This window comes from Periplaneta americana, chromosome 11 (genome assembly GCF_040183065.1).
Source record: "Periplaneta americana isolate PAMFEO1 chromosome 11, P.americana_PAMFEO1_priV1, whole genome shotgun sequence".
Lineage (NCBI taxonomy): Eukaryota > Metazoa > Arthropoda > Insecta > Blattodea > Blattidae > Periplaneta > Periplaneta americana.
Genome location: NC_091127.1, coordinates 177,317,835 through 177,335,055, shown reverse-complemented (window position 1 = coordinate 177,335,055; position 17,221 = coordinate 177,317,835). Strand labels below are relative to the sequence as shown.

At 35.9% G+C, this 17,221-nt stretch overlaps 2 protein-coding genes across 6 annotated transcripts in view; both read right to left on the bottom strand.

The window, feature by feature from the left end:
• The window catches only part of LOC138709638 (facilitated trehalose transporter Tret1-2 homolog), a 614,214-nt gene that overhangs the window by 10,068 nt on the left and 586,925 nt on the right, over positions 1–17,221 (bottom strand). For all 5 annotated transcript variants that reach the window (XM_069840549.1, XM_069840550.1, XM_069840551.1 and 2 more), the window contains one exon: positions 13,548–13,840. In XM_069840549.1, the coding sequence (XP_069696650.1) occupies positions 13,548–13,840 (293 nt within the window). The remainder of the gene's footprint in view (positions 1–13,547; positions 13,841–17,221) is intronic.
• On the bottom strand, positions 9,404–11,202 carry LOC138708662 (putative nuclease HARBI1). The gene is made up of 4 exons (XM_069838747.1): positions 10,928–11,202; positions 10,367–10,669; positions 10,028–10,236; positions 9,404–9,880 (listed from the first exon to the last, which is right to left on the bottom strand). The coding sequence occupies exons 1-4, from the start codon at positions 11,180–11,182 to the stop codon at positions 9,568–9,570; spliced, it is 1,080 nt and encodes a 359-aa protein (XP_069694848.1). The 5' UTR covers positions 11,183–11,202; the 3' UTR covers positions 9,404–9,567.

Here is a 17,221-nt window from a genome sequence, read left to right as displayed (position 1 = left end):
CTACATCTACTTATATAACCCCAAAACGTTTCACTTTCATATCATCAATATAGCATTAATATGTATGATTAATGAAAAATAGTCACATCACGGCATTAACTACAATAATACCGGTATTTCATTTCTAATAGTAATAATGTCATCAAACCACCTCAAGTTTTGTAGTTTTTAATATCCAATACACAGCTGTACCCAGAAAATTACACACCACAGAATCGAACCTGTAAATTATTTTTAGTAAGTTAAGTTTTTAATAACCAATTTAATTTGAGCTCTAAATATATTAGCATTCTTGCAGATCATGGCCTTCGTGTAATATTGTTTACCGTAGTGTGTGTTTTGTTTTATTCTGAAATGCAACGCGGCCGACTTGATGCTCGCTTCGCTTCTCCTGAATGCAATTAGCTAGTTCTCAAAACTGACGACAGATGGATTTTGGAAAATAGGAAAATTATGTAGGAAAATTGACATTTCATTGAAAACTACTATCTTTCCGAAAAACTTTGGGTTCCAAGCTTCAAAATGAGGGGCCATTTATTAAAATCCGTTCAGCCGTTTTCCCGTAATTTCCATTACCAGTTCAAATTATATATATAATACAGACTTGTGGCTTGTGCAGAAACTGCTGCAAACTAAGTTCATTAGACATTCAAATAAACATTTTTCAGATTTATTTTCAATGAAGAATACCAGATATTGTGAAAGTTACTTGCTTCCATAATAATGAAACATAGTTCCTCTGAATGCTTTTTTTTTTTTTATCCCAAATACATTTTCTTGAACCTATACATGTTCAGTTTTTCAGTTTGAACGCGAAAACGCAAGTAACAATGTCAGGACGATCAGTGAGTTAATTATGTGGGAGTAAAGCAATAGCTAATTTAGGTCACTGTGGATTGTTGTTGAAATTTAAAAAAATGTCAGGTTTGCCATGCTTTCGAACAATAGACATAGCATCTTGGTATAGCTGTTGCATGTTTCGTGAACTACTTTAAAATGTAGAGGGTAAAATCATTTTATCCTGCTAAGAGATCTTGCTGAAATGATCGGGAGACTACAAAATCTTGTAGGCCTCTTATTTTACCAGTAACTAATATCTTTTGGTCTTTCCTTATGAACTGTTATTTTTTGCGCTCTCTCGAGCCAATACTGAAGAGAATCAGCATATAAATATCTAAACCACACCGTCATTAAGTACATGAAAAAGACCCACACCACATGATTGATATCTATAAAAATATTTTATATTTAATAACATTATTATCTTACGTATGCTTTATAGTTCTGAGTAACATATATTATATATACTATACTTATAGCCGCCACTCAGTAAATTATAGAAATGAAGATCTAACCTAAGATATTCTCTACATCCACTTATAACACCCGAAAACGTTTCAATTTCATATCATATATGTAGCATTAATAATATGTAATATAATTATTAATGAAAAATGCAATCCTGCAGGTCATGGCCTTCGTGTAATATTCTTTATTGTAGTGTGTGTTTTGTTTTATTCTGATTTCTCAAAACTGACGACAGATGGATTTTCGAAAATAGGAAAATTATGTAGGAAAACTAATGCTTCACTGAAAGTTACTATTTTTCTGAAAATCCTTGGATGCCAAGTTTCAAAATGACGAGTCATTCATTAAAATCCGTTCAGCAGTTTTCCCATAATTCCCATTACCAGTTATGATCTGTATAAACGTTTTCGTCGCTTTTGCAATATCATCAGATACGTACAATTTCTAATGTTTTATTTATCAAAGCTTCCTCAAATTAGAGGCTGCCATTAGACAAAGCATATAAAACAATACAAGAACAAATAGAAGATGAGAGCTAAAAGAGTAAGAAAAAAGGCAAACAAATACACAAACAAACAATGGCAGTTTACAGAAGAAAAAAAAAATTCAAGTAAAGAATCAATGAAAGCTAAGAAGGGAAAAGAAAAATGATAATGGTGCGTCAATTTTTTCCATACACTGAATTAGAGTCCATATAGGTGGTTCCGTAAAAGTTTGACTGACTCTCTAACTATTAGGAGGGCCAGTTCATTCAGAAAAGATTTGTGCAGTCCTAGGGTCTTACAGAATTGAGAAGAGAAGTTGGGTATCGTTCCTCTTGCACCAAACATCAATCCCGTAACACTGATATCGTGAAGTTGGTATTTATCTTTATAATACGGGATGGTTGGAACGTAGATTGCTCGTTTCTCCTCATGTACGTCTTCGGGATGTCCTTTATACGTTTCAAACCTGATGGTGGGGTCGATTATCATACCCTGAGACAGGGATTCGCTAATGCCGATTATGTCAATTCGTCTGTTACTGCCATTGTCGGCGGTTCCGTGGACTTCTTCATAGACGGTGTATTTTAGTTTTCTAAGGGCATCGGCCAATTTAGTTCTAATTGCATGGTGCCTATGTATACGCAATGTTTCGCCATAAGGGCAGGCTCCCAGGACATGTCCAAGGGTTTCTATCTCACTGAGGCATCGCCGTGGTTGTCCTGAGACCTACCGGGTATGGCTCTTACAGCGCTTACGTTGGCAGTCATCTTGATAGCCTCCTTCCATTCACCGCTAGTCATTCCATCGGGCTTAGTTATCCATTTGTTAGAGGGAGTGAATTCACTGTACAGAATAACGTCTTTTCCCTTTTGAGGTAAGTTGCACCATGCGTTGTACTCTCGCTGGCGTCATTCGGTCCTAATTTTTCTGGTGTTTATTACTCCCCTCGTAGAAGTTAGGTGTTCAGTTTCATCGATTTGAAGGTTGTTCAAACAATGTTTAGCTTCCTCCATTAGACATCTAGTGTTGCTTAGGTACATATTATTACACATATTCAACTTCATGCAAGAGTTGACGTGTTGCAAGTAGGCTTCCCAACGTGCGCAGAAAATACCTAAGCCTTTAAATTTTTTGTCGGAATACAACATATTGTCTGGAATATCTCCAGGAAGTTGTAGGATGTTATAGGTAGAGCAGGTATTAATCAATATTAAGGTGAAAGCTAAAATTAGGTTAAAGGTAAACGATTAAAACATCTGGTTTAACCAGAAATGTTTAGAACTAAATACAATACCAAATTATAACAAAATTAAAATAAAAAAACAAGTCATTTGCAGTAAAATTGACAAAAACAAAAGGAGAAACAAATTAGGTAAAAATTGAAGTAATACTCTTATCTAAGAAAAAAGAACATATTAACACAAGATTATATGAAAAATGTAGATCGCTACTTCAGTCAGTAATTTACTTATTGACGCTTCCTCGTAACTTATGGTTTGGTACGGCCTATAAATAATAGTTATTGTTGTTTGTTTAGTCAACTGTCCGGAGACAGGAATGAATCTCACAGGCACCACTTATGAGGCAACTAGGTGAGGCTTTTTTTTATAGTAAATTGCCATTTTCAGTTATTCTTTCAAAGAAAACCTCACTATTATTTTCTTTAGAAAAAAAAAATATTTACATTACACGTTCATCATTCCTGGATGGAATGATTCGTAGGCACTATGAAAATAATCCGTTCAATATTAAAAAGAAATACATTGCTGCACACAGACTGATGTTTTTTTACTTGCTTATTTAACAACACTGTATCAACTGCTAGGTTGTTTAGCGTCGATGAGAGCGGTGATAGCGAGATGGTATTTGGCGAAATGAGAATTCGCCATAGATTACCTGACATTTTCCTTACGGTTGGGGAAAACCTCGGAAAAAATCCAAAACCAGCCTAAGCGGGGATCGAACCAGCGCCCGAGCACAACTCCGGATCGGCAACAGATATGTTAAATCACGGTGGGCAGGAATCGGACGTGGTCTGTGCGTATCGCTAATCTCCTAGTGAAAGTATTCTTAACCTGGGATCTATGGAGCCCTTGAAGGTCTTTGGATGGGCTTCAGGGGGTCTGTGAAAGTCACATAAAAATTAACATGTGTATTCAATATATATATATATATATATATATATATATATATATATATATTGTGAAATTAAACACATCCAGTCATTTCAAAATATAGTCCTACGAAATTCACTCAATTCTCCTTGGTTTGTCCGTAACAGCCAACTACACAGAGAAACTGGTATTGACACAATCAAACAGTTTATTCATTCACAAGCTAAGAAGTTCTATGACAACCTAGAAAATGTTCCAGGCGCCATCCACTACTCTCTCGGAAGGAAGTCCACATTTCCCACCAGAATCAAGAGCCGACTTCCAATGGACCTCATATTATAATCAAAATTTTATCACCCAACCTATGTAAACAATTATTTATTAACAATTATTTTTGTTCATTGAGGAGCCCAATCTACGCTGTCCTCAATTCAGTGTCATGTATTGTATTTATAATTTTTAGAAATGATCTGTATAGCGCTAAATGCGCTGATCGATCAATAAATTGTTAAAAAAAAATATATATATATATATATTATTTCAAATTGAAAAGCAGAAGCTTATCTAAAACTGTTTCTAACTTTTTTTACATTTTCCTAGGAGGGGTTTATAGCTTCTACCAGATTTTCGAAGAGGTCCGTGCTCAAAAAGGTTACTAGTGGGACTGATAAAATTGTTATCACTTTATTTCAATATTATGTCTTCTAAAATTAGGGGATTGTGTTTATAACATATTTGTGCGAGATCGTGCGTATTTGCTTGCTTTCTGCACAAAACCAATACGCGGTAAGTGTGAAATACCACATTCAGTATTCCCAACGTAACACACATAACAATTTCCCTCTTCTTACCGCTTAAGCGCCATATTCATTTTACTGCTTTAAGCTTTTAACATATTATTTTTAGAGACGTTTAATATAGTAATAATTATAAATTGGAAACTTACCACTGCAATTTCACCTAAATTGCACTGTTAATTATTGTTTTTAAATATTTGCAAAAATTAAGTAAAGTCTACTACTCCACGAAACTTATTGCATTCCTGATACAAGTAACATTAAGGAAGCCGTGAAAAAATCAACAAGATTCCAGATGCCGATGTTATTATTGCAATATGTTATATAAATAATATTGTTAAAATATTAAAATGAAAAATAAATCATTACATAACCTTACCGTTTGTTTTAAGTTCGCATTTATAGACTGGGGGGGGGGGGAAAGACAGACGTATATCACGGCCTGCTGGAATATAGTAAACACAGAAAACATTTTATAGCAACAATGTTGAAGATAGATATTTTAGTTTTTAAAAGTTGCCGTCATTGAACAGAAACCAAGATGGAGATTTCATTGCAACTAATTAGAAATTCCTCTTTCAGGTATGTAATAAACGATCTTCGCACAAAATAATGTACGATACACGAGCGGTATGTTTGTTTTCATGTTCTCGGAAATTAAAAAAGCTCAACTACGTTTCGCTTTTTCAATCTTTTCCTCGAACATGAAAACATCAACATACCGCTCTTGTAACGCATATTACTATTACATTACCTAAACAACAAAATGTTTTGCTTTATGCATTTTATTTTATGTTTTTGACAAAATATTTAATTACTTCATTTCAATTTGTCTTTTCAAATTAGGCAGCAATATCTACACAACGTAATGCTATTATGATTTTGCTTTATGTATTTTCTTATATGTTTTGTTTTCTATGTTTTGCAATTAGCAGGAAAATGTTTGAAACAATAATTTACTTTCCTAACAACTTGCCTCACTGACGATGGATTGCTATAAATTTTCTCACCTCCAACAGTATTATTATATGTCTGAGCATGTCCGATGTCATGTGTCTCAACGTTATATATTTCACTATAACAGAGTGTCCACATACTAAGCATTTGACACGTTCTCCAGTTTGAACAGACAGAAACCGTTCCTGCCACTGGGAACCTTGAATCACTTTAAATGTAGTGCCGGTACCTGTTCTGTTCTCTTTGTAAATAGTCCTCTTAGGCCGGTATTCATAGTCAGTGACTTATTTGTTCAATAAGTTTGACTTTGTTAAGTTATACTTATTGGAAAATCTTAACTTATATGATTACGGTATTCATAGTCGGCTAATAAGTCGTACTTTGTTAAGTTTCATTCAATAAGTGTAACTTATGTGTATATGAATAAGTCGAACTTATTGGTATGAGAAATTGCAAGGCCATTGTCACAACAATGTAAATCAGACGGTCGTTCTTCTTTTGTCTCGAATTTCGTTTTTCTTTTGTCTCCAATTTCGTTTTTCTTTTGTCTCCAAATTTGTACATTATACATAGCGTCTGTAGGATAAAGTTGAAATGGAAGGGAAGAGAAAAAGTAAACATTTTACTTCTCTAGAAAAAGAAGTATTAAAAGAAATTATCCTTAAATATTCCACGATCTTAGAGAATAAGAAGACAGATTCAGTATCTTCAAGACAAAAATACGAATGTTGGGTGAAGATTACTGAGGAATTTAATTCGTCCATAAATATTGTCGAACATGTAAGTACACCTTCCTACAATATTTTCTTTGAATAAAGTATATTATTATAAATAAATAAATTATGAAGTTATTTTATGCGGAGTTGGGAATTTTATTGTAATTTCGTTATAATGATTCTAGAGAAATGAAAAACAACTGAGGAAACTATGGGCGAATATAAAATGCCATCAGCGTAATGTTTTGACGAAAGAACGTCAGGCAGCAATGGCTACAGGGGGTGGCCCACCAGTAATTGTGGAGGACATTGATCCAACTGTGGCCCAAATATCACCGCATATAATGGTCCACATTCCGGGAGCTATTAACTCCGATATGCTGGAGAGTGAACTAGAAGGTAAGCAGTGAATATCTATTTAACATTTAATTTGCTTCTTAGCCTATTCATCTTTGATGAAAAGATGGAAGATAGTGTTAAGCAGCAAAAAGCGGTTGGGCTATAATTAAAAAAAATGTCGTAGCGTAAATATGTATCTTTAGAATGGAAACTAGTTATTATTTATAATAAAAAAATTATTCAATTATATTTACTTGAATTGAACCAGTAACAGATAACTAGGCCACTGGCATAGCTCAGTCAGCTTGCCTTCTGATCCGGAGTTGCGCTGCTACGTGGGTTCGAATCCCTCTTGGACTGACTACGTGATTGGGTTTTTCCAAGGTTTTCCCCAACTGTGAGGCAAATGTAAAAAATCTATGGAGAATCCTCGGCTCATCTTGCAAAATACCATCTCGCCATCACCAATCCCATCGACGTTAAATAACCCAGTAATTGATACAGCGTCTTTAAATAACCAACTGAAAAAAACAGGTAACTAGATCCAACAAGTGATAGAATGAAGAAGAATATTCTACAGAACATAATGAGTGAGTTGACATGTTGTTTACATTACAGTTATGTTCGCAGAGCAAGTACAACTCGCAACAAAGCCTTCCGAGGACGTATCTCCTTCCACTGCTGGTCCAGCCAACTCGGTTGAAGCTGAAACTGAAACTGCAGAGATGGCAACTCCAACAGCATCAATAGAAGCAGCAGCACCAAGCACAGAAATGTAGTTTTCAAGGATCAAAGCGCTGCATTATTGCAGTTAGAAATAAAGAAGACAAAATTAGAACTGGAAACTGCAGAAATTATGTTGCGTGTGGCCAAGAAGAAAGAACAGCTGATAGATATTGAGCTAGCTAAAGCTCAAAGGTTGACATAGCTAGGCATAATGTGAAAGCGATTTCATTAGTAATAATAGTAGTAGTAGTAGTAATAATAATAATAATAATAATAATAATAATAATAATAATAATAATACGTGCTATCATTTAAAAAAATCATAACGTAAATATGTATCTTTAAAATTGAAGATAGTTATTGTTTATTAATAAATAAAACTGTCCAATCATATTTATATGAAGTCATCCGGTCACAATTAACTACATCCTTTATCTTTATTATTATTATTACTGTATTATTATTATTATTACTGTATTATTATTATTATTATTATTATTATTATTATTATTCACAACAGCAAAATCACGTTTTAATTTAACATTCCTTGTTTATTATTTAACGTTACTTCTATAACCTATTAATTGTTTTATGTCAAAGTACACAATTACAATTCGTAACAACCAGTGGCGTGGTGTGGGTATTGCATGGGTATTACCGTCCCTTCTTTCGTGTTCAAGAGAAGAGGTTTTTCTATTAACATTAGGGATAGTCCAAATAGTCTATTCTGCCCTTGAGTATCCTGCTGGTAGGTCCATAGTTTTGCATAAAGATCTGAAAAGTTTTTTTCATAAACATTTCTGCGAAGTTTGTATACCTCTCAGAATTACAAACACTAGAAATTCCAGTTTGTCGATGCACACAATCTTCTACATCCATATAGGCAAGGGTAGTATGTGTACCACATTGAAATGTCGATCATATCCACAAGATGCTTTTAATTTTAAATTATTCGTAACAGGTGTGGGCTTGTCTTTATTTACAATTATTACTTTTTTTCACGAAAGAGCGTGAACCGAAAGTGTTTTAAAAGATTCTTGACTGCACAATTACACTAACAGTTAGGCCTACTGGAAGAAGAAGATCCCGACGCTGATATTTTTTTTATAATGGTAATACATTGACACCAACTCACCGAAATCTGACAATGTAATGTAAAACAGAATGCTAACAGAGTCACTGAATAATATGTGCTGCATTAATTAGATTCCCTGGTCTGTGGTGTGCTTGCGCATTTACCGTCAAGCTGAGTGGTAACAGGACCCCAGTATGCGTTACATTAACTCTACTCTGCTTGCTTTTAAAGGGCGACAAGAGACTATACCATAGCATTTCCATTTCAGTTTAGTGCATGACATATTGTGACGCCCCGTAACTGATAACGAAAGGCGGGACAGAGAGGTAGGACACCTTACACTTTAAGATTGACCTGAAATACGCTAACGTAGTATGAATACAATGATACATTACATTATCTAGAGTAAACCGTACTTCCCAAGAGCCGATCTGCACTCTACCACAGATTCAAGTCAAATGACTTTATCCCCACTCCAATATGACCGGCAGAAGCACTTGGTTTCTGCGCACTTCGAAATGTTTGTTGCCGAGCTAGCAGCACTGTCTGCAGGGGGTCAATGCCCTCCATCGAGTTGCTTGTTGCACTGTCCCTTGCCGTTAACAATGTTCGGCATTGATGTCGCAATGTCGCACACAGTCTACTGAACAACGGCCAGCGAAAGTAATGTCCTTTTGTATTATATTCAAATAATGTTAATGAATTATTAGAAGTAGTAAAAACTTCAATAAACCTATTTTGTTTAGTGGTGGTAACACTGGTCACATGTACGCCACGCCTCTGGAATTACGTAGGCAATTATTGAACAATTTTGTTATTTATAAACTCCTTTAAATTGGAATTTCTGAGATTGTAGTAATCAGGCAATTTAATCAGTTATTGTTTCAAACTTCACAATATTTATTGTACTGTATAAGTTACAGAACGTCTCAATTTCAAATGTTTTCATAAAGTACATAAATGAATAAATATTTTACTTCAGTAAAATACAATGGGTGATTCCGTTACGAATGGAATTGCCTCAATATGAAAACTAATTGTGAAATGTATTTACATTTCATCATCATGCCTCCTGAACACTCTGTTAATCAGTTCCCTCCTGAAAGCCAAACCTCCCGGTTGCTGTACAGGTGGTGCAACAGGCACAGGTTCGTATGGGAGAATCATTATATCTGGGTCATCTTCTGGTAAGTTGTCGTTTATCTCTAAACTCAAATTGTGAAGCACTGCACAGGCAACAATTATATTTGGGGCATTCTCGAGTTTGTTTCTTAGACCAACCGAAAGACAAGGAAATCTCTTCTTCCATACTCCAAACATTCTCTCCACTACACATCTCGTCCTTTTGTGGGCTCTGTTGTACCTATAAATTTCAATTAATATATAAGTTAGACATAAACATACAGTAGGTGTTCAACAAGAAAGTTGGATATAAACATAGATAGTCAATGAGAATAGCAGGTCTCTCCTGTACTTCCCATTACATAGCCCATGTCCATATATTAAATACCTGTGGTCAGCTGGAGTGACAGGATTTAACAAGGGAGTAAGCAGAATTCTCTGGCAAGAGTACCCTGCGTCCCCTAGTAAACAACCGGTAAACTCTCCTTGAACGTAACGGACATAGAGCCGAGAGTTCTGGAATATTCGACTGTCGTGCTCACTTCCAGCCCAGCTGGATACAATGTCCAAGAATTGACCTTCAGGTCCGGCAACAGCCTAAACAGCAACATACAATAGCGATATAAAATAAATGAAGACTGCGATTTCTTAGTTAAGAATGTACTGGAAATGAGTGTGCTGTCTTAAGAAAGTGTTGAGTTATATAGTCTAATAATATTATTTTTACCTGTACATTCAAGGAGAAATAGTTTTTCCGGTTTCGAAATGATTCCGCGTGGTCTCCAAATTTTGTGTGGCAAAGACGGACATGCGTGCAGTCAATAGCACCGTCCACACTAGGTATAACAGGGTTGTTGGGATTACCACCCCTTCCCAGTTCTTCAAAACGTAAACGATTCGTTGCTTTCTCTTGCTGCGTTAATGGCATTCTTATGTGATGGCATATGTGTAATGCTAGAATCCTTGATACCCTGTTCACTACCCTTGCGACTGTCGATTGTGAAAGTGAACAGAGATCACCAATGACGATCTATAAGTAATATAAAAAGTAGTGTCAACTCCTTACATTTGGCAATTTATTTTAGTTTCATTATAAGAGCAAGAAGGCTTTGTTTTGTATTAATTTTATTAATGCTTAATATTTTAATTTAAATTGACTGGATCAGGAAATTTAACCTTACTAATAATCAAATTTCATGCACATTAATGGAATCTAACTCCACCCATATATTGAATACCTCACATGTTGCAGTTATGGCTATATTAATTTTAATAAAATGAAACTTACCTGAAAGCTTCCGGTGGCATAAAATCTCAAGCAAATGAGAAGTTGTAAAACTGGAGGAACTGGCAAACCTCGCTGGTTAGGTTTTGCAAGAGTTCTCTCTATTTTCGGAAGAATTAAATCCAAAACCGTCTTTTTGTGAAAACGAAACCTCCTCTTGAATTCAATGTCATTATAAAATTCAAAGGTGTTCATGACGTTTCTCAAATAACGCTTTGGAGCACGAATTTCTTGCAATTCATTGACTTCTTCAATCATTTCTTCAAACTCGTTATCCATTTTTAGGCTAAAACTGACATAAGTCAGGGGTTCCCTTAACTTGATAAAGTCTAACTTATTTCATAACATAAGTCGCACTTGAGTCACTATGAATTGCAATAAGTTCAACTTCATGAAGTCAGACTTTGTAAAGTAAAGCTTATAAAATAAGAACGACTTATAATAAGTACGACTTATTTGGACCGAAATCTGCAATTGAGACGAGATTTAAGTTCGACTTATATATAAGTATGACTTATCTCGACTATGAATACCGGCCTTACTGTAGCATAAAATACTTCAATCTCCAGTAATTTCTTCCCTATATAATATTATTCTACGTTTAATTTGTACTTCAGTAACTAATACTTTCTTTGTTCTTAAGTTCTACAGTAAATTGTCCAGTCGTTATAAATAGGTAATGTTTTAGGGGAGAGTCGGGTAGTATCGGACATCGGGTAATATGGACAGTGCGTTTCTTTCATCTACCACACGATGATAGTACCTGATTGACATGGTTACGTTTCTGTGATGTCGCATAAAGAAACGTAACCATGTCAATCAGGTACTACCATATGGTGGTAGATGAAAGAAACGCACTGTCCGATACTACCCGACTTTCCCCTAGTACTTTGATTTTATTGTAACTGTAACTGTAAACCCCTGGTAGAGGGGAAGAGACGGCCTGATGACCTTATCTCTACCAGAGCAAATAAATAAATACATAAATAAATAATAAATAATTAAATAAAAGAAAAAGAAAGAGAAAAGAAGACAGACAAACAGACAGACAGAGAGACAGATAGACAGGCAGACAGTATTAGTATTAGTATTTATTTATTTAACCTGGTAGAGATAAGGCCGTCAGGCCTTCTCTGACCCTCTACCAGGGGATTACAACTATAACATGAACAATAAGATTACAATTAATATTAAATTTACAATTACAATTAAAATAAAAATTCAAGTACGACAAGAATACCTGATTAATGAAAGCTAGACATTTTATCACAGAAGTTAAGAACAAAGAATATATTTGTATTTACTAAATTACAAATTAAACCTACAATAACAAAATTCTATGGTGATGAAATTACCGGATATTGAAATATTTTGTGATAGATTAAGAGAACTATTTACAAGAAACCATGCCTGAACGAGTCTCAATTACTGACCAAGTATCTAGTAAGTTTGCGTTTGAATTCAGTTTTATTTCGACAGTCCCTGATGCTAGAAGGTAACGAATTCCAGAGTCTTGGCAGGGCTATTGTGAAAGAGGATGAGTATGAGGAGGTGCGATGGGATGGTATTGTTAGTATTGTTTCATGGCGAGAGCGTGTGTTCAGATTGTGGTGGAAAGAAAGGTAAGTGAAGCGAGACGACAGGTACGAAGGAATAGAAGAGTTCAAGATTTCGAAGAGAAGGAGAAGTGAATGTAAATTTCTTTTCTTATCTACTTTAAGCCAACCTATTGCTTCCAGGGATGGGGTAATGTGATCATATTTACGAACATTGCTTACAAAACGTACACACAAATTATGAGCACGTTGAAGTTTCGTTTTGTTGTCGCTGGAAAGGTCAGTCAGTAAAATGTCAGCATAGTCAAAATAGGGAAATACAAGGGTCTGCACAAGGGACTTTTTTAAGCAAGAGGGAAGATGAACATTTATTCTTTTTAGCACATGGATAATAGAATATACTTTTCTGCAAGTTTCTGTGATTTGCATGTCCCAGTTGAGATTATTATCCATGTGAATGCCAAGATTTTTTACCGAAGAACTGAAAGGTACAGATAGGTAGATAGATAGATGGATAGATGGATGGATAGGTGGGTGGGTGGATGGATGAATGGATGGATGGATGGATGCATGCATGGATGGATGCATGGATAGATAGATAGATAGATAGATAGATAGATAGATAGATAGATAGATAGATAGATAGATAGATAGATAGATAGATAGATAGATAGATAGATAGATAGATAGATAGATAGATATGTAGGTAGACAGACAGACAGACAGATAGATAGATAGATAGATAGATAGACAGACAGACAGACAGACAGACAGACAGACAGACAGACAGACAGAAAGACAGACAGACAGACAGACAGACAGATAGATAGATAGATAGATAGATAGATAGATAGATAGATAGATAGATAGATAGATAGATAGATAGATAGATGAGTGGATAGTTGAGTTTAATATAACTGGACCACTTAAATTTAATTGCATGGTAAACAAGGAGGCTGCTGAGCAGGTTTCTACAGAGTACTTACGTTCTGTTCTCTAGTTCCTCAGTAAGCCATTAACTATGTTGTTTTAAGACGTTGTTGAACATTAATAGCTGAATTACGTACCGAATCTTGAGCAACGAAGATGATGATCCATCCCAGCATCAAGGGCACAACTAGCAGCAGCAGCAAGAGTCTCCTCCCCAGCACGTTCGCTAGGTAGCCGGCAGGAATGGCGCCCAGCAGAGCGCCGAGGGGCGCCAGGGAGCCGATCCAAGACGCTTCATCGTCGGTGATTGTGTAGTAAAGTGTGGTGTTTGTAGAGTTGTGGTGGTGCAGAACCCGGGGCTCCTGCAGGTAGGGCAGAGCGGGCGATGTCCAGCCGTCCACGGTTCCCACACACACGGCGTACAGCGTGGCTACACAACACAGCAGTGAGAATGATGTCTGCTGTTCGAGACAGAACACGCGCGTGGTTATGCTGATAGACAGACCCAGTGACGGATAGTTGGAAAGGAGCTAGTCTTTGGCTTAATTATATTGTACAGAAAATGTAATCTGCAAAGACTACCTCCTTTCCTATAGTCGTCACTGGATCTGTCGTGTTTACTTATCAGTAGAGACCGGATTTTTATGTAATATCAAGATGTGAAATATGTACATATTTATGTAAGAAAAATAAACTGAATATGTACCAAAATATGTAAAATCATGAAAATATTTGATATCAATATCTGGCAGGTATAGGAAAGGTAAGACTCTCCAGTTGTGATTTCATAGAGCATCCGATTTCTTTACCGCACACTTGACACATTACTATTTTTCCATCTGTAGTGAAAGCTTCGTTCATCGCAATCCATGATTTTACTTTTGTCGTTAGGGTTGAAGATACAGGGGCCATTTTAGTTAGTTAAAAGCAGTAGACAAACTCACTTGCACTTTATACTGTAAGTACTAAAACTAGAGAACTGAGTGAAATGAATGACACAACAGAACTGCAAGCACTGTTTCGCTTTACTGGATTAGGAGAAAATAAGAGGAGACGTGGGACACATGCATTTTAGCTGCTCTCTGTAAGAAACAAAGTACCTACTGAAACCTCAAACTATAGGCATTTACAAACTGTTGTTTGAAAAGTGACATTCCTGTCTCATTCAAGTGTAGGATTATTTCAGCCGAGAACCATATTTTCAATTGCTCGGAAAATCCCATTTCCGTAAAGATCTACTAAATTTAAAGTAAGAACTTGACACGGGTTTTCCGAGGGTGGATAAGGTTGCAAATTGCATGGGAACGGCTTGTTACGACGTGTGCAGAACAATTATAGTTCAAGAGAAAACATGTCATCCTCGTCCCACTCCACCGCAACGCTACTTTCTGAGTTATTTTTACAATACAAGGTAGTTGTATGAGAAAGATTACCTTTTCTTCACTCATATTTACAGTGGGGCGAGTACCTCTATTACTTCCTGGAACTAAGGACGTTATGTTTCGTTCCGAAATATATCCTTTCTTTGCTAGGTAAAAAGGCTTTTTAAATCTGTGTACTTCAAATTGTAAACTCCCCAGCAGAAGTTTTTCTTTTTCCTTTTAGAGAAGTAAAAATGAATAAAACCCCTAAATATGTAGATTTATATAATACCAAGCCATAATATGTAATGTGGGGGTAAATATGTAAAAATATGTAGTATCAAATTTTAATATATTAGTGGTAACTACAAGATTCGCAAAGATTTGTTGTTTATATACGGTTAGGTTGAAAGGAATATAATATGTAATTACATAAAAATCCGGTCCCTACTTATCAGCATAACCTCGAATGTGTTCTGTCTCAAACAGAGGCTTGGAGTGCAAGTGATCTGTTTACATTTTTCGCCCATGTCTGAGCTTGAGTGTACATGGTGATGTTCAAAGTCCTGCTATTGTGATATGTAAACAGTTCGCTGTTGCAATATCACTGTTAGCTCTAAAAGAAAACGAGAACCTTACCGTGATTTCTGTAAAAAATCCCTACAATGTTTTTACTGCCCATATTAAAGGTTGATAGCGAAAGATTTTTCCATGAATAAGTATAAATCTTAAAAACTATCAGAAGTAGTTCTAAGTGTGTAGCAAAAGTCAAAGGTGCCGCCTCTGGAAAAGTATCCGCAGAGTTCTCAGAAGGACAATAGATGTTTTCTATACATCTTGATTACACAACTTTTAACACTGTATCACTTAGGAATATGTATTATATGACTTTCTTGTGTTAAATACTATCGTACCTGACTTACATGTTTCGACCTTTATCCTCAGATCTGGTCGTTGGTGGTCTTGGCGCCTCTTGTTTTGTTTCCTGTGAGGGTGTGTTCGTGTAGAGTGAAAGAGTGTGTGTGTTCTGAAATTCTCAACACACAACTCAATTTCAGAACACACACACTTTTTGGCTCTACATTACACCACACGAACATACCCTCACAGGAAATAAAACAAGAGGCGCCAAGACCACCAACGACCAGTTCTGAGGATGACCCATAAAAGGTCGAAACATGTAAACCAGGTACGATAGTATTTAACACAAGGAAGTCACATAATACATATTCCGAAGATGTTTTCTCTCTTTTAATATTGTCCTCTGTGAGCAGAACGACTTCTTCGGTCAGCGGATAGAGAAAAATAAACGAAGTCGACATTACGTACAAGGAACTATCATTACTACTCGTACAATGATAGGAGTTCGGCAAAAAAAAAATGCCGGTAGAAACCGTAGGAAAAAATGCAGATGATGAGAACTGTCGAAGCCTTAAATGACCACTAAACTGTATCGGCACGGCGAGTAGTTACGCAACAGGCGGCAACAGTGTGAGTATCGTTTCAAAGAATAGAAGAAATGAAGATTTAATTTGAAGAAGCTCGAATGAATTATCGCAAGTAAAGCACGCTGGTAGCCTCCACTAACAATTTAACACTTTGTTTATTCAATATATTACAACAAGTTTGAATTTATTACATTTATGACATGAATTACGCATTTTTACGTCATATAGAAATTAATTTTTACGCGTAACTTCCCAATCCTGGCCGTATTCCTTCCTGGGAAGAGTATATTAAACTATTTTTCTTGCAGAGAGAGTGAGTGGATTTAATTTGTCTTCAGCGGTGGTCTTGCTATCGAAGCTGGAAGTGGCGGTTGGACAGAAGAGCATCGATAGCATCGTTCCAGCTGCTACAGAAGGAAGAACTTTTTCCTCTGTCCGTCAGTTATTACCGACTATACCAGGTATGCTCATTCTCTGACTCCCGATTACGTTCTGTAATCGCAACCTTCGAATGTAGAGTGTGCTGTTCCTCGTTCGAAGCTCGACGGATGACTGCAGAAGGCAGTTCAAGTACTTAGTAAACGTACGAACAGTGCGGGACAATGACACAGTCCAAACCTTTAGTAAGCAAACGATCATTCTGTGGGAGGAAGAATATTTTTGTTGTGAAAGCGTAAAGTGTTTACTATGTTGTAAGGTACTGTCAGGAATACTACTGAGCAACATAAAACATTATACGCTCTGCCACCCATAACATGCCGAAGTGACAGGGAAGCTGTTTTCTGTAATATGTATTCATATATCAACATTATTATTATTATTATTATTACTACTACTACTACTACTACTACTACTACTACTACTACTACTAGTACAATTATTGTTATTGTGGTCATTTTATTCCAATAGAAATACATGTTATGATAAAATAATTTTTCAGGGGTGCAACGTGCACTACAGTTTCAAGAATTGAAAGCACTTCATGATACGCCAAACATTGAA

What these genes read in the sequence shown, in the direction of transcription:
- LOC138708662 (XM_069838747.1), bottom strand. Translation starts at nt 11,182, where the DNA reads ATGATTGAAGAAGTCAATGAATTGCAAGAAATTCGTGCTCCAAAGCGT. An exon ending in ATGCCACCGGAAGCTTTCAG is followed by an intron (nt 10,670 to 10,927) that starts GTAAGTTTCATT and finishes TATTACTTATAG; the next exon opens with ATCGTCATTGGTGATCTCTG. An exon ending in GTCACTCCAGCTGACCACAG is followed by an intron (nt 9,881 to 10,027) that starts GTATTTAATATA and finishes TGAAATTTATAG; the next exon opens with GTACAACAGAGCCCACAAAA.